This window comes from Pteropus medius, unplaced genomic scaffold (assembly GCF_902729225.1).
Source record: "Pteropus medius unplaced genomic scaffold, Ma_sr-lr_union100, whole genome shotgun sequence".
NCBI classification, from domain to species: Eukaryota; Metazoa; Chordata; class Mammalia; order Chiroptera; family Pteropodidae; genus Pteropus; species Pteropus medius.
In genome coordinates this window covers 10,803,247-10,829,815 of record NW_024349802.1, presented here as the reverse complement: position 1 = coordinate 10,829,815, position 26,569 = coordinate 10,803,247, and the positions used below count along the sequence as shown (strand labels likewise).

Sequence of the window (26,569 nt, the reverse complement as noted above, 5' to 3'; positions counted from 1 at the left end):
TGTTTGTTTTCTTGTGATTGGCTTATTTCATTTAGCATTATGTCCTCAAAGGTAACCGGTGTTGTAGCATGTGTTAGAATTTCATTCATTTTAAAGGCTAAATACTATTCTACTGTATGTATATACCATATTTTGTTTATCTTTCCATTCATCCATTGATGGACACTTAGATTGCCTCCACATTTTGGATATTGTAAATATATTGCTATAAACATGGCTATACAAATATCTGTTCAAGTCCCTGTTTTCAATTCTTTTGGATATATACCCAGGATTGGGATTACTGGATCTTATAAAAGAGACCCCGCAGATCTCTTGCCCTTTCCACCAAGTGAGGACATAGCAAGAGGTCAGCAATTTGCAACTCAAAAGAGGGCCCTCATAAAATCATGCTGGCACCATGATCTCGGACTTCTAGTCTCCAGAACTGTGAAAAATAAGTTTGTTTTTTATAAGCTACCCAGTCTGTGGTATTTTGTTAAAGCAGCCTGAAGGACTAAGACATATTGGACTAGGGCCCACCCTAACAACCTCATTTTAACATGATTACCCCTGTAAAGACTGGATTTCCAAACAGATGACATTTGGAGATACTGGGTATAGGACTTCAACATATCTTTTTAGGGGGACACAATTCAACCCATAACACAAAGACTAAGAGAGTTTACCTCTCAAAGACTCTTCCTGAGAGATTTACTTTGTGAAGAAGGAAATTAAACTTAGGAGGAAGGAATGGTATGCAAAAAGGAACAATGACCAAAAAAATTGAGAGAAGACTCTTGCCTAAGGATACATTGCTGTTAAGTAGTACAGGCATTTCTTGAACCCAGGTTGTCTGACACATTAGCACATATTCTTAATTTTTAAATTACATAAATTTCCATGAGGAGTGTTTCAAAATCTCATGAGGTAATGTATAGGAAAATACCTATGACTTTCTTTAAATTTTAATAGTCATTCTTTAAAGATCACCTATAATGAAGTTCTAAGATGGTCCCAGAGTAGAATCAGGCCTTTTTTTTTTTCTTTCTCAAAGTAGAGAATGATGACAAATTTTCTTCTGAAGAATTCATTTTCATCAAGTGTTTGTTTTGTATTCCTTCCCTATGAGGCACTGTGATAGGTGTTCTGGGTATATGTGCTAACAGAACCATTCTTCTACAGTTTTTGAGTTCAAGTAGGTTATAGTCTAACAATAAAAAACTTTTTTAAAGGTAGAAAGTTTCATGTGCCTTGAGAGAGGAACAGATGTAGTCTTGAAGAGAGTTCAGAGGAGAGATTTTTGGTTTGTGTGATGAGTGATATAAAAAATCAAAAAAGACGTAACGGTGATGTTTGCTGGACCTTGAAAGATAAACACAACAATGCTAACAGCAACAACTTAACTACAACTATTTATTGAGTGCCTACTATGTGCATGTTGCTATGCTTGGAGCTTTTCATCCTGATCTTATTTATTCATCACAATAACCCTGTAGGTCAATATTGTTATTCGCAAATTAAAAGGAGACAAACTCTATTGCCACACAGCTAGCAAGTGGAACACGACAGACATAGGCTCAAGGTAGACCAAACCAGATCTGGCTGGTTCCAAATTCCTGCCCTTTCTCTTCCCTCACAAGCTTTTAGAGTGGGTAAAACATCCATCCCTCCCATTTCTGAAAGTCCAATTTCTATTCATCCTTCTGGTTCAAATGCTAGGTCTTTTACAGCAAATTCGCAAAATGTGGTCTGCAGACAACTTGCATCAGGTCATAAAGGTTGTTTGCGAAAGTGCAAATTTCCGAGTCCCAATCTCAAAGATTTTAAGTAAGTTTGGGATAAGGACCAGAGAATCTGTATTTTTTAAAAACAAAGATATTTGGCCTCTCTTGAGAACCACTGTCAAAAAAGTCTTGCAGGAGCTTTTCATAGAAATAAATTCTTTGGAAGAACATTTCAATAAGCCTTTTGGTCTTCTCCATACTGGCATGACTGAGGCTCGGGCTGAATCTTTCTCATCCCTAACAGCACAAGGTCTAGCTGAAGGACTGAATGACTGAAGGGATTTTGGCCTGATCTACACATATCTCAATTTAGCAGCACAAAGCAAGCTAGCTATTTGTCAAAATGCTTAAAACCATACCTGAAACCTGAGTGTTATGTTATGTCTGGAAGGATGTGGAGAAGTAGGACAAACCTCACAGGTCACGTGGGGAACACTGACTGAATGTGAATCCCGAAAGTTTCAAGGCTTACTAGTCAGGAAGAGGGGAAGAAACCTGCCTAGCCCCACTCATGCGCAAGCGCAGAAAGAAAGGGGAACATCAAATCGGCAAGGCGCGCCCTTCCCCCCAACACGCTTTCCGGCCTTGTCCCAGCGCGCAGGCGCAGAGAGCGAGCCAAGATGGCGGCGCCCGTGGATCTGGAGTTGAAGAAGGTAAAAGCGTTTTGAGTAGGCCGAGGCTTTTCTTTGGTAGCTAACAGGGCCGTGGACAAGAACATTGAGGAGGCTCTAGTCTTGCGGAAGGAAAAAGGCCCCAGGGGACTGGGGAATGATTTCCCAGAATCCTAAGGCGGGACCACGTCTCCTAAGGTTGGAGTGGGGGGCTAGCGGCTCTTGCTGGATAAGAGCCTATTGGGCTGGGTTGCGTTAAGTGTAGTGGGTCGATAGCTAGCCTGTTCACCTTGTTCGAGCTCTAGAGCTGTTTCGTTGCGCTTGCAGCCTTCTGTTCGATAATAAGGCCTGAAATGAGCGTTTCAGATTGAATTCCCTTAGGCCAGATTGCCCGAGCTGAGGCATCTGTAATGCTACATCTTGACTTGCTTTGAAAAAAATCGAAGTCCGACCGATGCTTTTAGGTCACTTACTCGATTCCTTACCTGGAAAAGTGGCAGTATTGTTTAGAGTCAGATACTCTTATAGCAGTGTTCATCTTAGGGCTCTGACTCCCCCTCCCCCACGTCACCGTTTCTGAAGGACCTATTTTTTTAGATACAAGTCCAGTAAAGTTTTCCAAATAAAAATTGATAGCAGAAGGAATTAGGTTTTTCTCTTCAAACAATTTCTTATAAATGTGTTACTCAGAAGCGTTTTTTGCCACCGAAGAGTTGTCAGGATTCTAACACCGCTACCGACTCCAAACCATATTTTTTTGGTGGGGGAGGGGGACAGGGATTAGAAAGGATCGTAGGCTTCACTTATTTTAAACCTACATTTTTCTAGAGAAAGAGACTGAGTTCCAGAAAAGACTCGGTCAAAGGTTGGGAATATTATCCAGTTTTTCTGTTTAACTCCACACCTTTTGACTGTTTGTTATCTTAGGTTCTTCAGAAGAGCAAATTTTACTTATTTTGGTCAACCTTTGTATAAGAAATAGGACAGCTGAAATGGTGCTCCTAATAAATGATGTTTGTTATTCCTGTAAGGATTTGTGTGTATATGTGTCTTGCTTTTTGTCATTCTTGTTTTGAAACTTGTAAATTTGGCCCTTACTTTGCGTCCTCTAATGTTGTAGTTTCTCAGGTTTAACAATATACTAGCTTCCTTAGCAAACTGTGTACGGAACAATCAAGCAATATCTGTAATTTTACATGCAAAACAAAGTTCATTTTAAGAATGCTTAAAGCATTCTAAAAGTTTACCATTTTTTTTCCTGATAAAAGTTCAAATTTAAGTCAGGGTTTGGTGAAAGCTAACAATAGAGTACAGCTGTGAATGAATTTACCTCCCAGTATTATTTGAATTTGTTGCTAAGAAACCTGTGGGCAGTTAATGCAGGCTAAGAAAATGATTACAGACTTAAATGGGATAGTTTTGACAACCATTTAAATTAACAAAATAAAACAAAAAAACTTGTTTAAAGATTTTATCTTCTAAGGTTTGCCTTTATAAGGTTTAGTTTTGTTGTTTTTTGGTTGGAGACATAGGAAATCACAGGCACCTCTCCCAAAATAAATCTTTTGAATTCTTACTCTAGTAGATGAGAACAAAGTCTCACAGTAAAAGTTAAATAGCAGCCTTTGCTGTGTATTGCAGTCTCAAATGTTATGTTTAAGGCATAAATTTGACAACATGTGAAAGTCATTCTAGGCACTTGAACAAGAGTATCCAAGAATTGTGTTTATCTTTGAGTTAAGGGTGCACAAGCATCAAATTTGGCTTGGTATGTGAATATGAAAATCACGATGCAATTCTTCTACCAATGCTTTGAAATTTCTTCTCTCTCTTTTTTAATATTTCTCTTAAAGATATTTATATCTGGATATTACTGGAGACAGTAGAATAGAAAGGTTTGTGAACTAGGGGTCCAAAGAAATGGATTTAAGTACCCACCTTTTCACCTGATGGTTGTCCAACCCTGTGCAAGCCACTTATATCTCCTTAACATATTTAGTTACTTAATTTGTAAATTGTGATTATGAAACTGCCTTCCCTAACTCAGGGTTATTGAGAGGAGTAAATGAGATATTTATTTATCTCTCAGTGTTATCTTAATATTCCATTGTTAGTATTTGAAACAAATGTGAGAAAGTGCTTTGAAATCTAGTGGAGTAATACAAATGTAGAGTTGTTATGTTTATAGTTCTAGTTTTGGATCTTTGGGTTTCATCCTCTATTGCATTTATTGCTTTTATTACTCCTTGGTTACCTGCTACTCGATGTGGTTATTATTTAGTGTGCATTTGTTTCTGCTTCTTCAGATAGATTCCATGATTTGAGAACGGTAAATTCAGTATTTAGCCTAGTGGCTTGATGGATTACAATTGTGCTGACTTTTATTGATGTTTGCTTTGGTAAATTTCACAGCTTTGTCTCTGGTTAGCATGCTTTATTTTAATATGTTTGGATTTGACTTAAATGTTTCCTGTAAAATGTTTCACCTACTAAATCAAGGACTTGTTTTTATTAGGCCTTCACAGAGCTTCAAGCCAAAGTTATTGACACTCAACAGAAGGTGAAGCTTGCAGACATACAGATTGAGCAGCTAAACAGAACGAAAAAGCATGCACATCTTACAGATACAGAGATTATGACTTTGGTTGATGAGACTAACATGTATGAAGGTGTAGGAAGAATGTAAGTAAAATATATCTTTAAGGGGTTTATCTTGGGAGAGATTTTGTCTGAATTTAATTAGAGAATTTGTTCATTTTAAAACTTGGGTTAAAGTATCAGAGTAGCTTTAAAAATCATCTAGTGAAATACTTTTTCTTTTTTAAATGAGAACCTGAACCCCAGATAAATGTGTTTTATTTTAGACTTTGAAGTACAATTCTTAAATATTTCCCTCTTCTCTCTACGACTAGATACTTAAAAGTATGTAACTTCAATGATAAAAATATGAGTTGCCATGAAAAGATGTTTATAGTAATTTTGTGTGTTAAGATTTAAATGGATGTGAGGGCGATCTGGCTGTGACATCTGTCACTCCATTGATCACCATGTTTGATTTGGCTGATCTGGCTGGCTAGGGAGGTGACCCCTTCCTTTCTCACCGCTCCATGTGCGTCCCTCCCGAAGCTGCGTGCTCAGTCGAAGAGGACCGTTCTTCGGTCAAGGGTATACAGTAGCTGTGCTCCCCTACTAGAACCTCCAAACAAGCTCTCAAGATTTATTTAAGTAACTATAATTTTAACCTCCCCTCCCTTACCTAATTTATGAGGAGTCATACAAATCATAAATTGTTTAGGTGTTGACCAGTGCTGTAAAATAAAAATATTCAATTGTCATTTAAATACACTCATTCTGTTATACATGAGAAATCTAGTAAACTAATTTACCTTTTGTTTGTTCTAAATGTTTTATATGTTTAACCACCCACATTTCACTTTTTTCTTTAAAAATATCTTGCACTTATGAGAAAGTAGATATGCTTTATGTTCTCTGAGCAGTAAGTAAGGAATGGAAAAGCCCTTAACTACAGGTCACATTCCATTACAATGAGCTAAAAGGAAAAGACTGATTTTTTTTTAATTGGGGGAGGTACAGCAGGAGGATTTTTCTGGAATTTGGTCTTTGACTATTACTTAGCTAGTTGACCATTACTTTCAGTTTGGAGAGCTTTTTTGTTGGAATGGAATTTGACCTCAGTCTTAGGGTGACTTGTTTTGTGATTGGTTTGAAGGAAGCATAACATGTCTAACATTTAGTAATGGCTTTGGAATGACATCATGAGAAGTAACCCTGCTCCTTACTAGCTAATCCATATGTTTTTGGAAAGAAATAGATTATGATAAACTGTTAATTTGATTTGCTTTCTCAGAATAAATAATATACCACAAATTTATTTCTATAGTTCATATTTTTCTTTTTAGCTTATTTAAGAGGAAGAGAATCCCAATTTGAGAGTTTGTTACTGGGACACAGAAGAATTGGGATGAGAACAAAGTAGAACTCTTGAATATGTGTCTATGTAGTATGAAGTGTGCATTGTTGGCATTCCCTAGAGGATAATTTTATCCTTAATGTGAATATCCTTAGGTCTTAAAACAGTAATGCTAGCTTTTCTAGCATGCTTGTTAACATGTTGTACTTGGATTTCACATCACTGCTTTGGCCTTTGTTTGCAACAACTAAAGAATCTTTTTCCAAAATAGAAAATCTCTGACTATCTTTGGCTTTTTGAGCTACAATGAAGTTTTTATTTTTAATTAGAATAATTTCATTTATTAAACATTCTGCAGAAGTGATAGGAGTGTTGCTTTTTTTTTTTTTTTTTTTTTTGCATATTGCCTGAAGTCCTACAGACAGGTGATATTCCACACAAAGAATTTTAGAATTTAAATGCTAGGATATGAATTAATAGTATTTCCAGAAGATTTATTTCATGTTAATTATGTTTCTTAAAAAGAATGTGTAGCTTTAAATGTTTGGATAAAGTGGAACTCCTATATGGTTTTACCCTTTGGTTTTAAATTTGACTTTTGTGCTTTTTGCATCTTACCAGGAGTATGCATTTGACCCTGCATTGTAGGGGCATGTAAGGTGAATAGTGTTTGTTTGGCTAGAGTATTAGTGCCCTCTGGAAGAAAAGACTTGCTGAATATTAGTCTGGTCATGAGGACGTTCTCTTTCTTGATGCTAAACCTGAAATATCTATTTCTGAATTTTTAGTCTTGGGTAATCCTGAGTATCATTGTGATTCACTTCTTTAATTGTAGTTTTTACCTTAAGTTGTCTTTTTTTTTCCTTTTTGACTATTTGGAAATTCTAATTAGAGTACTAATTTTTCTCAAACTGCCGTTTAAAACAATGGTTTATAAAATCCAAAACACTCCGTTTTTGTTTTAGAACCTGCAGCAGATTTTTGCCATCTCTGAAATTCAGGCCTCATTTTATCTTGTGTAGACGATTGCAGTAGCATCTTAACTTTTTCTGCTTTTATTCTCTTTGTCCAAATGCATTCTTCACACATCTGCCAGAATTGGTCATGACAGTATTCTTCATAAAATTCTTTGTTCATTCTCTTACTCACAGGGTAAAATCTAAACTTGTTAGCCTAGCATTCACGGTCATTCATCATCTGTCTTTAATTTACCCTTCTAGCCTCAAGTCCCACCACTTTCTATTCCCAGGCTTAGGATAGCATGTAAATCTCGTGGACCTACCTCCTTCCACGTTTGGGTTATCTGTTGAGAAGGAATTTGAGTCTCATGTGGACTTTAAACATGCTTTAATTGATTAGTAATGTCTGTCATGGGCCGAGGGCAGAAGAGTAGTAGCAAATGTACCAGAACTTGTTACCCCTGCCCTTACACTTACCCTGGCATGGGCTTCCTCATACATGCCATGTTTTTATGCTTTCTTGCTTCTGCTCATCCTATCCTTCTAGGCCTGCAAAATATCCATTTTCTCTTGTGAAATTCTCGTCCTTCAAATTATAGTTCATCTTCTGTGAAGATTTTTCATCCTTCCTGGCAGACTTAGTCTCCTTTATGGGTCATCCCAGGGCTTGTGTTCCTATAGCTAGTAGAGCATATTGAAAGAGGGCCGGGGGCATGGCGGGGGAGAGATTTTTAAATGGGTCAGTCTCCCCAACTAGATTGTCAGCTCCGTGAAACCATATACATATTTATCTTTGTTTTTTTTAGTTCTTAGAATGTCTGGCACAAAATAGATGTTAAATATGTGTTGATTTGAGTTGAATATGATTCTTTCTCTTACCTAAAATAACATTTTCTTTCAGTTCTTTAGAAAGAAAATATGTTTAAAAGTGTCAGAGACTTAAGAATTAGAATTTATTATTCTGTTTTCATATTATGATCTGATAAAGATGAAATTACAAAAGTAACATGTATTTTGACTAAGATCAAAGGAATTGTTTTTGAGAAAAATTATGTCATTTGATCTGGCAGGATTAATTCTTTATGAAATCTTTTGAGAAGTTTGACTAATTTTAAATACCAATCAGTGACAGAGATATTCAACCAAAACTGACAATATAGGAAAACCCAAGCCTTTAAAATTAGGCTGAGGGCTGTGTAATCTTTGGCAAATAAAGGTATTCTATGCAGAATAATATCAATATAATTGTATCTATTTTACCTTCCTCACCTTCACAAAAGATGAAAGTCAGATTTTTATTTTTAGGGTATGTATTTTACCAAATCATTGCAAGCCTTTCAAGTCATAAGTATGGAGAAATTTGTTAGTTTTAAATACCTCTTATACATGACTATTTTTGGCTTAAAACAAGGAAAATCATGCTTCAGGATAAGAGATAATGAATTGCTATATACTGTAAGCTCTGCATGTTTGTTGCTCAAAGCTCTATTCCCTCCAGTCTCTTGGTGTGTTGCCAGCACATTTTAGTTCTGTTACTTCATATTCTTTGAAGAGGCTGTTATGTAGCCTGATACTACTACCACCAATTTCTAGTTTTACTCCTTTAAGCTGTTTGTGAGCTGACCTCACCATACTACTTTGAGAGCTATGATGAAAGTTACAACTGTGGAATGATCTGTCTGAATAGTTGGAAGTGTTTGTCTTTGCATCTTTCTAGCATGCAAGGAGGGAATAGACACATCTCAAATATTACTTGAATGTTTCTTGTATCTTTTTTTTCATGAATAAGAACCAGTTTATAATGGTATGTGTTTTTCTTTCTTTTTACTTTGCATAATAGAGGAGTATTTTTTTAAAAAATAAGAATTACATTTGAAAGTGCACATAAATGACATTTAACTGGTGTTTGAAAGGACCATCCTTAGAAATATCAAACTTATTTTTATAACAGTAGGTGTGATCCTGACCCCGATTTTACGTCAGGTCTATTATACTAATATCCTTTTGCTTAAGCATTACATAAATAACATTTCTCCTTTCCAAAATAGACAAATTAAGCCTTTAATTTTTTTAATTTAGGAGGAACTTGAGTAGATTAGCCTTTGAGAAGAATGATTAGTGCCTTTTTAAAACTTGAACCTAACTAAAAATAACTTTGTACTATATTTAAACTAATTTAGAGGTATGCCACCATTCTGTGGGTATTTTTTACATTTAGGGAACTAAGAATGAACAATGGTATAAATCTACCAACTAGATAAGTGTCTAGCAATGCAGAAATTGCTGTTTGGGAGCGGTGTTGCTATTTCTACTTGTTGAAGTAATTTGATGGTTGATCTCTAATGGTTAAAAGATCCAGAAGTATAAGACTTAAGATAAATGTGGCACAGGTAGAAAGTGAAAACAGTAGGTCTGTTCTTGATAGGTAACAAATTTTAAAAACCAAATAGTTGAGCAGTTTTTCAGCTAGTTAAGATGTAGAGATCCGAACTGTCTATGACAGCTTGGTTAAACTGCCCTTTGTTTAAAATGTTATGTTGGTTTTGTTTTGATTTTAATTGTTTGTTTGGATGTTAACCTGTAATTTGAATTGTGACATTTGGTAAAGCTAGGATGAAATTTTCACAGTTTCTCTAAGTTTAGTTAAGTTTAATATTAATGGAAAGGGATATAGTCATGCTGCTCAAGTTTTGCAACCATTTTACAATTTCATGTAACTGTAGAGTTTATTAAGAAATAAACCAGAAATTGTGGTGCGGTATATATTGTGGCTATTATAGTAAAATAGTTTATATTGTTCTCATTAGAATCAAGTTTGGATATTTTATTTAGTGCTTACTGTTGGAGAGAAAAATAATGTGCAGATTACTTTTGGTGTGAGAGTACATTGCAAATTCAAATTTATAAGCTTTTATACTCTTTAAAGATATTAATCTGTATTTTAGAGAAAAAGAAGTGAAAATAATTTTTAAAAGTAAGAAGGAATTCCTTAGTAATTTTTTTAGATTTTATTTTAAAGGAAGGGTTGTTCTTGATGTTGAGCTGCTTTTACTAATAGACTATGACCCACCCTTCTTGTGTTTTTATACAGAGCCATTTAAAGTCATGGCTTTCATTGCTTACAGTGCTGAGGGGAAAAAACACAACTTTTCCTGTTGTGCAAGGAAAAATGACTTCAGTTTTGTTCATGTTGTGTATGTATATAACCCCAGATGGGCACACTCTTCTCTTCCACAGATGTGGTCCTCTAGGGAGAGGAGATTTTTGAGTAATGTTCTTAATTTCCTTAAGTTGTCAGTGATTTAAAAACTTGGTATTCATTATAACTCAGCTGTACTGCTGTGTACCATGACATCACTGTTTTTATACCCAGGGAAGTCAACAAACATTTGTGTAGGAATTACATAGCCATATTTCTTCTGCAGAAGAGTACTTTTAATAATTCTTTTCCTTCTTCCCCTCCCATGTCCTCTAGGATCCAAACAATCTTTCTGAAACACAGAAAATTAATTTTGAAAATGTTACATAAATTAGAAGTCTGTTGTAAAAAAGGACAGAGAAGGTACATCTTGGGATGTACAGACATGCTAAAATAAAATTTTCATTTAATGTGTCCTTGTAGGATTATTTATTTTAGGCCTGAACTTGTTTTAAAAAGGTAAATGTAATTGATTTATTTAGTTACTTGAAGGACTTTGCTTCTGCATTTCCTGACATCATAAGGCCTGACCTCTTTTTTAAATTGATAAAGGATTAAACAAAATCTGCTTTTTTTTTTTTCATGAAAGTTGCAGTTATTCAGCAACACAAGAGGATACTACAGTGTATTCCAGTCGGTGATAAGCATGAATCAGTTAACTGAGGGAAGAGTGAAAAGTACCATTACCTTGTTATTCCTATGTAAATAAAAATAAAGGTAGCAGTAATCTTAAACTTGGTTACTTTGTCATTGGGGAATTGTGTGCTGTAAGTGACTCGACTCTAGCTGAATTCTCTGAAATGAAAAACAATCAATTTTAAGCTGTACCAAGAATTTTCTGATTTTAGCTGCCACTTATCTCATAGTGGCAAATTTAGGAACAACCTGCTACCTAATCTGTTTGAAAGAGGACTGAAGAGTTCATGTCAAGGAATATAATCTGCTTAATGAAACAGCCAAAAAGGATCTCAGAGAACATATTTTGACCTAGAAGGTACAAGTCAATCCATATATAATGGAAACACACTTGATAATGACTTATTAGTATCCTTTTTTTTTATCAGGAAGTGCTGTGGACTACAAATATCCTTTGCCCAGATGGAAATATTAGGATTTCAGTGTGTTGCATGCACCATTGGTGCCTATGGCTTTGTGAAGAATGTGCTCAATTTGGTTTTAGAATTTAAGTTCTAATGGACATGTCTGGGAGAATGTTATCTCATTGTCCTGGCCAGGAACTCTCATTACCAATCCTCATTCTGAGGAAGACCAATTAATTACCTGGAAATGGACCAGATTACCTGGAAGACACTATTCCTTTGGCTTTGAAGAGCTCGAATTGTTCTTATATCAAAATTTGCACAGCAGCAGGAGCTTAGAATTGAAAATGTATCTTTAAATAGATAAGAGCATGACTGCCCTAAGCCGAGCCTTTTACATCCTTTGGCTCAGGGTAAAAAGATTTGGACCACAGTTTGCATTCTGTATTGTGTGTGTCTGACTGAGTCTTTTTTGCATTTGTGCCAAAATATATTTCTCTGTGACTTTTTGCTTTGGAATCACGAATCTTCTGTTTGTCTTTTGATACTCATTGGATGGTACTTTTTTTTACTATCGAAGGGTTATATTTTATGCAGTGTTACATTTTTGACTTAGTAAAATAAAGATCATATCTTGGAAAAAGTTATAGGTAGCTTGATGCTTATATGGGAAAATGTTTGGGGTTTGATGAGGCCAGAGTAAAAGTGGTAAACATCAGAGGTGATTATTTTCCAGAATACTTAGAATACCAAATAGTGACCAAAAATAAGTATCTTGTTTAAAATAGATTAACATACTACTGCTTCCATTTCAGGAGTAACAGTTTGATTTAAAAATACACAGTGATTTTTAATTAGTACAAATTGAATCTAGCAGTGTGTGAGTTACTCATTTGGAACAAAGAATGTTTACATGGGATTGGGTTCCTGAAGGGACCATGATTGTCTAATGATTCCAGTGAATTTTCAGTCCTCATCTTATTTGACCTATCAGTAGTGTTTAGTCTAGTTGCTCTTTCTTTCCTTCTTGAAGCACTGTTTCCATTGGCTTCTAGGATACTGCGCCTTGGTTTTCCTCCGATTTCACTGGCCATTCCGACTCAGTCTTCCTTTACTGTTTCCTTTTCTTTCCTATTTCCAAATATTAGAATGACCCTGGGCTCAGCACTTGAATTTTTTTCTCTTCTCTTGTCTGTGCTCAGTCTGTTAGTGATCTCATCCAGGCTTATCTTTTTAAATGTCTTTTTATATACTGACAACTCCCAGATTTTTGTCTTTAGCCTTAGACTCCTTCCCTGAACTCCAAACTTGTATACCCACCTGCCTCTTTTACTTTTCCATTTGGTAGTCTAATAGGCATCGTACAATTAATTTGACCAAAATAAAATTGTTACTGTTTATAGATAAACCTGTCTCCCCTATCCCCAGTCTTCCTTTGTTTTCCCCAGTCGTCCTAATGTCACTAAATGGCTTCTCTATCCTTGCAGTTTTTCCAAATCTTGAGCTTGTCCTTGACTCCTTTCTTTCAAATTTAATCCATTAGCAAAAGCTATCTTGTTTAGTTCAGAATCTGAACATTTCTGCTTACCACCACCCTGGTCTAAACTACAACTGGATTTTCATAGTTTTCTTCTAATTGGTCTCCCTGCTTCCATCCTTACCATAGCCATAGTGATCCTTTTAAAACATAAGTCAGATCCCTGTAGTCAACACCTGCAGGTGGCTTTCCATTTTTCATCAGTGCAAAAGACCGGGTTTTTCAGTTGCTGGTCTCTCTTCCTGAAGCCTTCTTCCAGATGTCCACATGGCTTATAGGTCTTTACTAAAAAAGTATTGAGGCCTTTCTTGACCATCCTATTTAATGTTGTACTTCCATTATACATACTTCCACCTCCACCTACTCGCCTTTGTACTTTCTTTTTTTGCCTTTTTTTTCCCTCCATGGCAAAAACCATTTGGCAGATTATAGTACTAATTATCTTTCTTAAATCAACTTCATTGAGACATAACTTATATATAGTAAAATACACTCATTTTAAGAGTATATTTGGATATATTTTGACAAATGTAATCACCACTCCAGTCACAATATAGAACATTTTCATCACCCTAAAAAGTTCCTTCTTGCTTCTTCCAAGTCAATTCTCTCCTTCCCCAAATTCTCCTCTAAGCAACTGATAATATGATTTCTATCACTGTAGATTAACTTTGCCTATTTTGGCACTTCCTATGGAATATATAAATAGAGTCATTATAGTATATACTCCTTTGTATGGCTTCTTTCATTAAGTGTAATGCTCCTGAGATTTATCCACATTCTGTATATCAGGCTTCCTTGGGCCTGTATGTTGGGCTTCAGTTCCACTTCTTTCAGTACTCTTGCTTCTGCCCTCCTCCCTGTGCTTGCCAGCTTCATCTTCAGGTTGGCTGAAGGAGTTACAAGGATTTCATTCAGACGTGACAACATCCAGAATTAGAAAGTGCCATGTTTTCTGTGTCACCTTTATAGGAGCAAAGAAATGTTTCCCAGAAGTCTTCAAAGGGGCCACCTCTCACAGGCCACCTCTCACATTTCATGACAGGAACTGAGCCACATGCTTGGGCTTGCATATTTTGGGGGATGGGACTGCCATGATTAGGAAAGACCAATCAAAATTCACCCCAGGATTCACTTCTCTGAGTCACTCAGGAAAGTGGAAGGTACCCACACAAAATTGAGTGTTTATCAACAAAGAAAGAAGAATGTATGTTGTCTGCTAAAATCATCAACAACAGTTATTACAGTGACTGACAGTTTAGGGCTAGCTACATGGAAATTGTTGGTAATATATTTAGGGTGAATTAGAGAGAGTTTAATCAGGGACTACAGATTTGAAGCTATTGAAGTAATTCAGGAGTATAGTAATAGGGCATAAATTAAGGTGGCAAAAGTGGAATGGAGAAGAGGGTCAGTATGAAAGTGCTGAGTCAGTGATAAATTGAGAATATAGGGGATGAAGAAAATAACTGCAGGTTTGGGACTTAGATGAGTGGGCAAGTGGTGATCATTGATAGAAGCTGAATTTGAGATGGGGAGACTGCTTTTAGGGAATGTTGGTATGGGTGGATAAAATGAGTTAAATTTGGGATATGTTGAATTTGAGGAGATGTGGACAGATAAGTAAAAATGATCTTTAGATGATGCAGACATAGTGTAGGTGACAAGGGTTGACACCGTTTTGAGAGTCAGCCAAGTTGAAGCCTTGAAGATAAATGAATTCTTGGAGTGACTTTGGATAGACAGAGCTTAGCTGAAAACCTTGCATAATGCTTGTCCAATGAGCACTGGAAGAGCAAAGAAAGGAGGGGTTGATAATATAGTAGTTGATGAGGGGAGCATAGATAGAATAGTACCAAGATGCAGCAGCATCCCTCAGAGTTAGATTTGAACATACTATGTTCTCTAGATTTCTTTTGCCTGAGGTATGGCAGATCTAGGTACTGTATTTTTGGGTTACAATCTAATATTATTTTGTTGCTCGCATAGTTCCACTTTAGCCATTGGCTCTTTCAAGTTGTCTCCTTTAACCTTATAACATGTCCCCAACCTTTTCTTGTTTGTCTTTTTAAATTAATAGACTTTATTTTTTTAGAACAGTTTTAGGTTTACAGAAAAATTGAGCAGAAAGTACAGAGAACTCACACATAACACCTCTCCCCAGTCCCCCGTTTCCTATATTAAAATGTTGCATTTGTGTGGTCCATGATTCCCTTTTTGTTTTGTAAAGTTCTGTAGGTTTTTGGCAAGTATACAGTGTCTTGCATCTGCCATTACAATTTCATGTTGAATAGTTTCACTGTCCCCAAAATCTACCTATTCATGCTTCCCTCCCTCCTCACACTCCTGGCAACTACTTATCTTTTTGCTATCTCTATAGTTCTGCCTTTTCCAGAATGTCATAGTTGGAATCGTCACAGTATATAGCCTTTTCATACTGGCTTCTTAGCAATAAGCATTTAAGTTTCCTTTGCTTCTTTTCATGGCTTAATAGCTCATTTTTTTTTCCCCCTTTTTTCCCTCACATTGCTTCATTTTCTCTTCTGTTTTTTGAGTTTATTATTTTTTTCAGTGTCTAATTTGCTATAAATCTTATCCAATGAATTTCTTTTACTTTAAATACTGTATTTTTGATCACCAGAAGTAGTACTTGCCTCTTTTTTGTATCTTTAATTTCTCTGCTTAAGTTCATGTCTTCTTTTAATTCTTAGTTATATTTCTTATAACATTCTTAAAGCTTTTCTCTGCTAATGGATGGCATTGTTTCTTTCCTTTCTGAGTCTTTCTATTGACTGAATTTTCTGGCTCTGGGTCACATTTTCCTCTTTATGTGTCTGATGAGATTATATATATAAATTTTTGTAAATGCTCAAGCTGGTATTTCTTTGTAAATTGAGATATAATTGACGTCTAACAATATTAGATTCAGGTATACAACATAATGATTTGATGTTTATATATATTGCAAAATGATCACTACAATAATTCTAGTTACGATCAATCACCACACATAGTTACACATTTTTTTTCTTGTGATGAGAAAGTTTAAAAAAGTTTTTTGTTGTTGTTTGTTTTTCAAGGATATTTTCCATTTACCTGATAGGTTTTTCTATGCTGCCATCTTGACCAGACTCCTTATAAGAACTTTTAAGATTTACTTTCTTAGCAACTTTCAAATATACAATACAGGTTTTCTGTGATGCCATACAAATTTTAGAATTGTTTGTTACATTTCTGTGAAAAATGCCATTAGAATTTTGATACAGATTGCATTGAATCTGTAGATTACTTTGGGAGGTATGGACATTTTAACAATAGTCTTCCAATCCATGAGCACAGAATATTTTTCCCTTTATTTGTGCCTTCTCAGTTTCTTTCATCAGTGTCTTAATTTTCAGTATGTAGGTCTTTTACCTCCTTTGTTGAAGTTATTCCTAGGTGTTTTATCCTTTTTGATGCAACTTTAAGTGGGATTATTTTCTTAATTTCTCTTTCTGAAAGTTCATTATTACTGTATAGAAATGCAAAAGATTTTTGAGTATTGATTTTGTATCCTGTAACTTTACCAAATTCATTTATTCTAACAGTTTTTTGATGGAGCGTTTAAGGTTTTCTGTGTTATGTCATCTGTAAATAATGACAATTCCTTTCTGATTTGGATGCCTTTTATTTCTTTTTCCTGCCTAATTGCTGTAGCTAGGACTTCCAACATTATGTTGAATAAAAATGACAGGAGTAGACAGCCTAGTCTTGTTCCTGATCTTTTAGGAAAAGCTTTCAGCTTTTCACCATAGGGTATGATGTTAGCTGTGGGCTTGTCATACATGGCCTGTATTATGTTGAGATGTTTCCTTTATACCCACTTTGTTGAAAGTTTTTATTATAAATGGATGTTGAATTTTGTCAAATGCTTTTTCTGCATCTATTGAGATGATTCTATTATTTTTATCCTTCATTTTGTTAATGTGGTATATGACATTGATTTGTGTTATGTTGAACCATCCTTGTACCCCTGGAATAAATCCCACTTGATTATGGTGTATGATCCTTTTAACATATTGTTGGATTTGGTTTGCTAATATTTTGTTGACGATTTTTCCATCTATGTTCTTCAGAGATATTGGCCTATAATTTTTTTTTCTTGTAACATCTTTGTCTGGTTTTGCTGTTAGGATAATGCTAGCCTTGTAAAATGAGTTTGGAAGAATTCCTTTCTCATCTATTTTTTGGAACAGTTGAGAAGGATTGGTATTAATTCTTCTTTAAATGTTTGGTACAGCTCACTAGTGAAGCCATCTGGTCCTGGATGTTTTTGAGAGGTTTTTGATTACTGATTCAATCTCCTTGCTAGTAATTGGCTCTTTAAGATTTTTTTTTTTCATGATTCTGTTTTGGTAGGTTGTATGTTTCTAGGAATTTATCTAATGGCCTGGGTTGTCCAATTTGTTGGTGTATAATTGTTTTTAGTAGTCTCTTAAGATCCTTTATATCTCTGTGACATCAGTTGTAAATATTTCCCTTTCATATCTGATTTTATTTATTTGAGTCCTTTTTTTCCTTGGTGAGCCTGGCTAAAAGAGTGTCAATTTTATCTTTTCAGAAAACCAGCTCTTAGGGTTATTGAGCTTTTCCATTGTCTTTTTAGTTTCTATTTAATTTATTTCTGCTCTAATCTTTGTTATTTCCTTCTGTTAACTGCAGTTTCTTGAGGTTTAAAGTTCGGTTGTTTGAGATTTTTCTTGTTTCTTGAGGTAGGCATTCTTGCTATAAACTTTCCTCTTAGAACCGCTTCTGCTACATAAATTGTGGTGTGTTGCATTTCTATTTTGATTTGTCTCAGATATTTTTTGATTTCTCTTTAATTTTGATTTCTCTTTTGATTTCTTCTTTGACCCATCTGTTTGACTCATTTCTTCTTGAACTCATTGGTTGTTTAGTAGCATGTTGTTTAATCTCCACATGTTTGTTAATTTTCCAGTTTTCTTTGTGTTATTGATTTCTGGTTTCAGACCATTGTTGTTGGAAAAGATGCTTGTCGATATGATATCAGTCTTCTTTAGTCTAATTTAACAAGACTTGTTTTGTGGCCTAATGTATGCTATATCTTAGAAGATGTTCCATGTTTACTTGAGAAGAATGTTTATTCTGTTGCTTTTGGAAAGTTTATGTGGCGATTATGAATATAACAACCATAAACATTTGTGTACAGTTCTTTGCATAGACATACATTTTCATTTCTTTGGGGTAGAAACCTAGGAGTGGGATTGCTGAGTTGAATGGTAAGTGGTTGCTTAAGTTTATAAGAAACTGTCAAATTCTCTTACAAGGTGTCTGTACCATTTTGCATGCTAACCAGCTCTGTATGAAAGTTCCAGTTACTTTGCATCTTCACCAACCCTTGGTATTGCTTTTATTTGTTGTTAATTTTAGCCAATCTAAAAGTGTGTAATGGTATCTCCTTGTGGGTTTAATTTACATTTCTCTTAATAACTAATGATGTCGAGCATTAGTTATTTGTCATCTTGATCTCTTCTTTGATGAAATGCATTTAAATCTTTTGGTTGTTTTTTTTTTTTAAAAGATGTGATTCACATAACATTAATTTTTCAGCCATTTTAAAGTGTACAACTCGTGGTTTTGGAATACTCATGAGATTGTGCAATTATCACCACTGCTAATTCCAGAACATATTTATCATCACAGAAAGAATTGCTAAATGTGTTAGCAGTTATTTAATATTCTCCTCTTGCCCTGGCCATAGATATCCACTGATCATTCTGTCTGTATAGATTTGTCTATTCTGGACATTTCATGTAAATGGAATTATACAATGTGTGATTGTGTTTGTCCCCTTAGCATTATGTTTTAAAGGTTAACCCATGTCGTAGCATGTATCAGTACTTCATTCTTTTTTATTGCTGTATAGTATTTCATTGTATGGATATATATCACATTTTACTTATTTGTTCATCGGTTGATGGACATTTGAATTGTTTCCACTTTTTGACTATCATGAATAATCTGCTTTGAACATTTATGTACAGGTTTTTGTGTGTATATGTTTGTGTTCGTTTCACTTGTCTATATTCTTGGGAGTAGAATTGCTGGGTCATATGTTAGCTATGTTTACCCTTTCAAGGAACTGCCAGAATGTTTCCACAGCAGATGCATCACCAGCAATATATGAGATTCCCAGCTTCTCCAAATCCTCTTCAACACTCAACTACCTTTTCTTAGTATTATTATTATTTTATTATTTAAGAATCTACCTATGTGACTGTCATGAAGCCCAGGCTGTGTTAACAGTGATGAGTTCTGGAGGTAAATATACCTCACTCTGGACTTTCTGGTTATAACCACTTTCTACTTCAACTGAAAACCCACTCATTAGGCCTCAATCCTTGCCTCCGCTTTCCTGGAAGATGCTAAAGCCAGTTATGTAGGAGGCTAATTCAGAGGAAGAGATAACTGTTTTCCCAGAGGGCAAGCCCTCTGCTTTATGAGGCAGATAAAACTCCAAACCACGGATAGGCTGGGACTGCACAGGCCTCAGTTATTATCTTTTTGATTATTGCCATACTAGTGGGTATGATTGTGGTTTTACTTTGAACCCATCTGTGTCTTTTTTTATTAAGAACAGATTTCTTGATAATGACATATAGTCAGATCATGCTTTTTAATCCATTCTGATGATCTTTGCCTTTTTCTTGGGGTGTTTAGGTCATTAACATTTCAAGTAATTATTGCTATGATTGAATTTAAACCTTACTACTTGTTTTTTTATTTGTTTCATTTTTTCCTTTACTCCTTTTTTTCCCTCTTTTTCTGCCTTCTTTGAGATCGAATATTTTTAATGATCCTATTTTACCTTCATTTTTGGATTATTAGTCCTCTGTAAAAAATTTCATAATTTAGTGATTGTCTTACTTTTTTACAATGTATGTCATTAATTTCTCAATCTGCCTTTAAATAATATTATACTATGTCATTTTATTATGTCAAATCCCTCGCACCATTCCTTTTTTTGTTGTTATACATTTTACATGTTAAGAAGCCCACCATATATTGTCATTATTTTGCTGTAGTTTGGGAGTTGACAAGCTTGTTTTGTTATGGGCCAAATAGTAAGTATTTTTAACTTTATAGCCAGTAAAATGGCTTTTTTGGCCATATTTCTGTCACATATCTGTCTTTTAACTCTGCCATTGTTGTGAGAAAGCAGCCATAGAAATTATATAAACAAATGAGTGTGGCTGGATTGGTCTACAAGCCATAGTTTACCAACCCCTGCTTTAGACAGTCAATTATGTTTTAAAATACTTAACCATAAGAAAAACATGTCTATTTTATTCATCTTTGTTTCTCAAAAGGAAATATGTCATTTCTGTGGCTACCTTCAAGAGTTTCTCTTTATTTTTGGTTTTCAGTAGTTTGATTATTCTACATCTAGGTCTTTGTTTTGTTTTGTTTTTATTGCTTGGGTTTATCTGAGTGTCTTGGAACTGTGATTTGGTTTTTTAAAATTTGTTTTAGAAAATTCTCGTTCATCATCTCTTCAAATGTTTCTTCTCCATTCTCTCTTCTTCTGGAACTTTAATTACACATTAGATTGCTCAATATTGTCTCAGGTCTTGTGTGTCCTATCTTATTTATATATTTATTTTTGTTTTATTATTTTTTGACAGCTTTTTTCCTCTTTGTCTTTTAGTTTAATTTTTATTAACCTGTCTTCAAGTTTACTTGAACTTTGCCACCCACCTAATTAGGAACGTTATAATTTAAATTCTGTGCTTCATATTTTCTGGCCCATATTTTAGGTTGAATTTGGACCACAGCCCATCAGAAGGCCAGCTGATGGTTACACATTCTTAGGAGACATCACTACCACGGTATAGGTAGACAAGTTTCTTTTATTTCACTCTGCTGAGAAGCAGATTTATTTCTTCACTCTTTGAATGTGGGATCCTTTGAGAACCTGAATTTCATCAAGGATTCTCTAATGGCATCCTTACTTTGGCCTCTGTTTCTCCTGTTTATATTCTATGACAGTGCGAATGCTCAAGGTCTCTAGAATTCAGCAGAAACTCCCAGGGGTTTCTCAGAAAAGACTATTTATTGCTTCTTACCTTCCAGAATTCCTGATTTTGGACTTTTGTGGAATCTTTCATCTGTGGTTACTTAACAGAATTAAAAAAAATTTTTTTTTTGCTTTGTTTTTTATCAGGATGAGTATTCAGGGTATCTGTTCTGCATTATGCCGACAACAGAAGTCTCTCCTCATTCAGCGTGCCACACTACGGATGTACTATAGTTTTGAAATAGCTTTTTTACTAAGGGATCTAGGTCCTTCCTTCTGTCCTTCTTTTCTTCCCTCCCTCCCTTCCTAAAATTTTTTTTGCACGTATATCTTTGAACACACATGCAAGTAGTTTTCATCACCAGTGGAATGTGGCAAAGAAGCAAGATAGGCTCATTTTTAGTCAGCCTGTTCTGTGCTACCGAATTTGTGGATAACCTAAATAACATTAGAATATGTTTTTAGATATCCTCTAAAAATTTCTCACCAAAACAAAATGCATTATCATAAACATTTGTTGTCTCTGAACAGTGTATGTCCAGGTGACCATACTTTGGAAGAGTACCCAAAAGACATCATTGCCACTGATCCTGGATTGTGTTTTGGGCATGTGAACAAAGTGGAAGTCATGTACCAATTCAAAACAGCTTCTGATAGTTCTCAAACAAAACCAAAGGCCATCATAAAATCATGTTTTTCAGATGGCATAATTGAGGAAATGAAATAGGCTACAAGCCTTGAGAGTTGACAGTGCAGGGCCACATGGCATTGATTTTCAATGTAGAAGCCTTTTACAAAGCAGAGACTCTAGTCTGGATTTTGTAATTCTGAGTATTGTAAGCACATTCTGTGTATGTCATTTGTCATATAAAAATAATTTTTCTCTTCATGGTTTATTTTTCCTTTGTGGTACATTCTGGACTCCAGAATCCTTTACCACTTTCCATAAACTATCAGGCAAGATCTCTGTGAGCATCTCTGCTTTGAGAAACTCTGTACGTAATGTTTATTTATGATGTGTGACTCAATTACATTGTCATGATATATCCTTTATCTTCAAAATAGTTTCTAATAATTCAGTGCCTTTTTAACAACAGATAAGGTGTTTTCTAAAGACTCTTTTCAGAAATCCAAATGTTTCTTGAGGCCCTTTTCAATCTCCACACCATGTATCTTTGGCATTTTTAAAATTGATGACTAAACCAAATTTCCCATAACTTTTTAAAAAATTTTGACTGTGTAACTACTCTTTGAGGTAGGCATCAAGTTTACTCAATACTCATCCTTGTTTATAACTTTCAATGGCTCAGATGTCCTTAGGCTTAGAGTAAATGAGCTGGCTTTGGTGACATCTCTCTGGCCTTTGAAGTTGGCCCAGTCCAGTATAGCTACCTCAGGGGTGTGTGGCCATGGAAAAACATGTTTTTGTTGTTGAGTGTTCTTGCTTTCTAGTAATTTTATTTTCTGCTCAAGGGATTTAGTATCTGTTCAGATACTTTATTTTTAAAGGCCACATAAGTAATGACTTGACCTCTAATCTTAGCTTTGAAGATTTCCCAGACACTAACAAAGATAATGTCTGATGACCTATTATTTGAGAATACTACGCACTGGCCAGTGATCAGTGCTATTTAAAATGTATATTTTACTTGGAAAATGATTTCCATGATTAAAAGACTAAGTAAAATTGTGCATGTAGTAACATATTTGTTGACTCTTGGGCCTAGATTTATAATACTTTTTATTTTTACAAGGTAACACTGAGACTTAGGACAGTTCAAAACAACGTTTCTCCTTAAATATTATATGAAATACAGATGTTCCGCAACTTAAGATGAGGTTATATCCCAATAAACACATTGTAAGTTGAAAAATTGTTAAGTTGAAAATGCATATAATACACCTGACCTACCGAATATGAGTTTAGCCTAGCCTACCTTAAATGTGCTCAAAACACATTAATCTACAGTTGGGCAAAATCCTCTAACACAAAGCCTATTTTATAATAAAGTGTTGAATATCTCATGTAATTTATTTTGCATGTCGCTTTCGTGCCATTGTAAAGTCAAAAAATGGTAAGTCAGACCATCATAAGTTGCAATTAATTCTGAGAAAAACATTCTGTAAACCATAATCTTATCAGAAACAGCACCTGTCTCTCTGACTAATAATAACATTTGGATACAAAGGGTTTTATAGTAATTCATGTTTTGCATGAATGTAGGCTATCTTTGCAGTAAATATATAAGTAGATTTTTACAAAGGACCAAGTTACTATTGAAGACTAGGATCATCAGTTAAATATCTGGACTGTCTACATCAGGACATGGGCTTAATAATTAGTGGAGTGGAAGAGAAGTTCACCAGGCCATATTAATATGTGCCAAGGTGTATTCGTGAAGAAGAGGCGGGAAATAGCAGTTTTCTCCCAGGTATCTGGGCAAAGCTAGAGTTGCTCTTTTTGGTCTGTTTTTACTTGTCTTGTATCTATAACAGACCCTCTTGCTAAGAACCCACCTAGACAGTATTTTTGTGGTGTTGGTAGGGGAAACTGCATGATGTGACCTTGATGTTTTCTTGTTTGGCTTTTTAGTAAGAGATGTTGTTTAGTTGTTTGTTAGAAACTCTTAAGTTATGTATAGAGAGAAGAAACAGTCTGCTTAATTGATTGTAATCTTTCGATGAAATCTGTTATAGCCTAGTTGGACAATCCTGAAAGAGATTCGAGTAATTGAGGTTTTCCCTTGGTTCCAGTGGAAGGGAAATATTTCAGTTCACTTACTTGAGGCTATAAAATAATTTGTTCTTCCTTTCCCCACAGCAAGAATTATGAACATAAAGTCACAAAACAGATTCAGTGTTAATTTTTAAAGCTTCCCTATATTTCCACCCCTCCTCAGTTGTAAATAATATGCCTGACTATAAAATGGAAAAAGTTGAAATTTTCCACTTGTGCATTTTGAGCTTTTCAGAGGTATTATACACTCTGGAAATAATAATAAAAGATACTAGGCCTTATACAGTGCTTTTTGTGTTAGGAACTCATATAAACACTAATGCATTGATCCTAACACAGTACTTGATTGTGACTTTAAAAGGTCATGAGTTACTGCTGTTACAAAAAAATATAAGAAAAGATTGGAGGAGGAGCTCTAATTTACAAATATTGTTTAAAAAATATCTAGATAAAAGTGGATACAGATAACTGGAAAAATAAAAATTATGGGGAATTTCTATTGTTTGTTAACTTTTCTCTTAGCTCGTAATAGATATTTGTCCCTTTATTTTTTTCGTTTATCTATGAATATACTTGAAACCTGATTCCTTTCTTAGACAAGAAAGCAGAATTTACTTTTCAGCTTTTATTTCTTTTTAACTTAGAATGCTTAAACCTGTGGTAATTTCCTGAGTTTGCCACCTTAATTGTCAACTTTTTTGTGTTTTGTAGGTTTATTCTTCAGTCCAAGGAGGTAATTCACAATCAGCTATTAGAGAAACAGAAAATAGCAGAAGAAAAAATTAAAGAGTTGGAGGTAAGTTTTGAGTGAACACCGATAGTAATCAACTTTTAGGAGAAGCATAATTATCTCAGTGTATCATGTTATATTAAAGTGTATGCCCGCTAAGGTCATGTCACATTGCTTTCGTTTTTTCTAACTGTGCTAGAGCTATGAAGCAGTCATAATCATGGCAGTGTGGAAGACAAAAAACAAACAAACAAAAAAACCTCTTGAAACTGTAGAGAATTTTAAAGAAGATAGGATGCTGTTAATCTGAGTGTATTTTCTCCATTGCCTTTGAATGAACATGCCTGTTCTTAAAAAACAAAAATAAAAAAGCCACATTTATTTAAACATCACGTATTGTGGTGGAAAGGCATGAGCATGGGTAATGATAATGGTAGTGAGAAAATCTTGATATATGTCTCTTTTACACATTGTATTTCCTTTAAGTAGATTGGATTCTAGACAAAGACTGAGTAGTAAACTGTAACTAATTAACTATCTGAAGGATGGCGTTCCAGTGAGGAAAACAATTTTTTTTAGGTAGGGAAAAGATTATAGGTAAGAGTAACTTGGTAAATCTTTGGCAGATTGGAATTGTTTATTAAAATGTCCTTACATATTACGAACTTTGATGAGATATTCTTCTTGGGCTGTGGCGAAAGGTGCATCCTGTAAATAGTAAAAGTTGGACTGGACAACAAACTGTTATTATTTCTTTGGGACCAAGATTTCCTGAGAAGGGGGTGGATACAATGACTTCATAGGTCACTTTATCTAATTTGTGTGAGTACTATTTGAGGCAGTGGTTCAGAATCTGACTCAGCCCTCTGCTGAATTGGTGAGACACCCCCTTACACTCCTGGGGATTTCTCAGGGCCACCGATTTGGCATGACCTGGTGAGCACGTAGTGTCTTAGGTTACTTAGGCATATTTTTGTTTGACTACCGATGATAATTTAAACAAACTTGATAATAGATTTATTGTTTAGAAAGATGTAAAAATAAAACAAATAAGCAAACACAGAAAAAAGAAAAGAAAAAAAACTTATCTTGCAGTAATCAGGTTGCTATTGTATCTGATTTTATCATTTTTGTCAGCCCAACTGTTCTAGATTGAATTTTATATCCTCTAGTGTTTTCAAACAAAAGTATCTTAACTTCAATCGAAATTGTTTTGTGTAATTAACAAAAAATGTGTCTTTGCAACTGTAAGTCAATATATCTAAAAATCATCCGGATGAATAAGTAGCAAGGTGCAAATTAATGTGTATATAATTCTCTGATAATCTCCATGTTGGATAAATTGTAAAAAGTATGTGTTAACTTTTATAATTAAAAAGTTATTAAGGTAAAATTGCCACAGATAAGGATTTTAGGAAACTACTCAGTTCTGAAGAGTATTAGGAAATTTATTTTCCATAAGATAGTTTCCTTTCATGGAGTCTCTTAAATACTGGTAAAGTATCCAATATGACAGATAATATAAGTAGATTAGCTGGTTTGTTGGTACCTGTTTGAAGTGCTAATTATAGCTACAAATAACTAGCAAAGTTAAGCTCTAGACTCTACCCTAGCAGGTTATTTTGCCTTTTTTCTTTTTAACCTTTCATTTTGCTGTTATTTATGTTATAAAAGTAATATAAGTGCATTATAAAAGAGAAAAATAAACAAAAGTAAAACAAACGATTAAACGACAATATAACTTTCCCCTCTTCTCTGCACACCCCCAAATGTCATGTCAATAGTTTGGTGTATATCATTCTAAACTTTATTTTGTAAACATATTCATACACGTATATACACACTTCTTTTATTTCTGTATTTACTATTTCTCTTCATTTACTAATTTATCTTTCTACTTTGGTAAATAAATCCAGTTTATGTTCAGTTTCTTGTTTTCTATTTCTCCTACCATTGTAGGTTCCTTTTTACCGCATTTACAT

At 34.7% G+C, this 26,569-nt stretch overlaps 1 protein-coding gene across 2 annotated transcripts in view; it reads left to right on the top strand.

Moving 5' to 3' along the window:
• Positions 1 to 2,234: 2,234 nt before the first annotated feature.
• PFDN1 (prefoldin subunit 1) overlaps positions 2,235 to 26,569 on the top strand; it is a 71,809-nt gene continuing 47,474 nt past the window's right edge. For both annotated transcript variants that reach the window (XM_039836286.1, XM_039836285.1), the window contains exons 1-3: positions 2,235 to 2,419; positions 4,893 to 5,059; positions 24,569 to 24,653. In XM_039836286.1, coding sequence (XP_039692220.1) covers positions 2,387 to 2,419; positions 4,893 to 5,059; positions 24,569 to 24,653 — 285 coding nt within the window. In that variant the 5' untranslated portion in view covers positions 2,235 to 2,386. The remainder of the gene's footprint in view (positions 2,420 to 4,892; positions 5,060 to 24,568; positions 24,654 to 26,569) is intronic.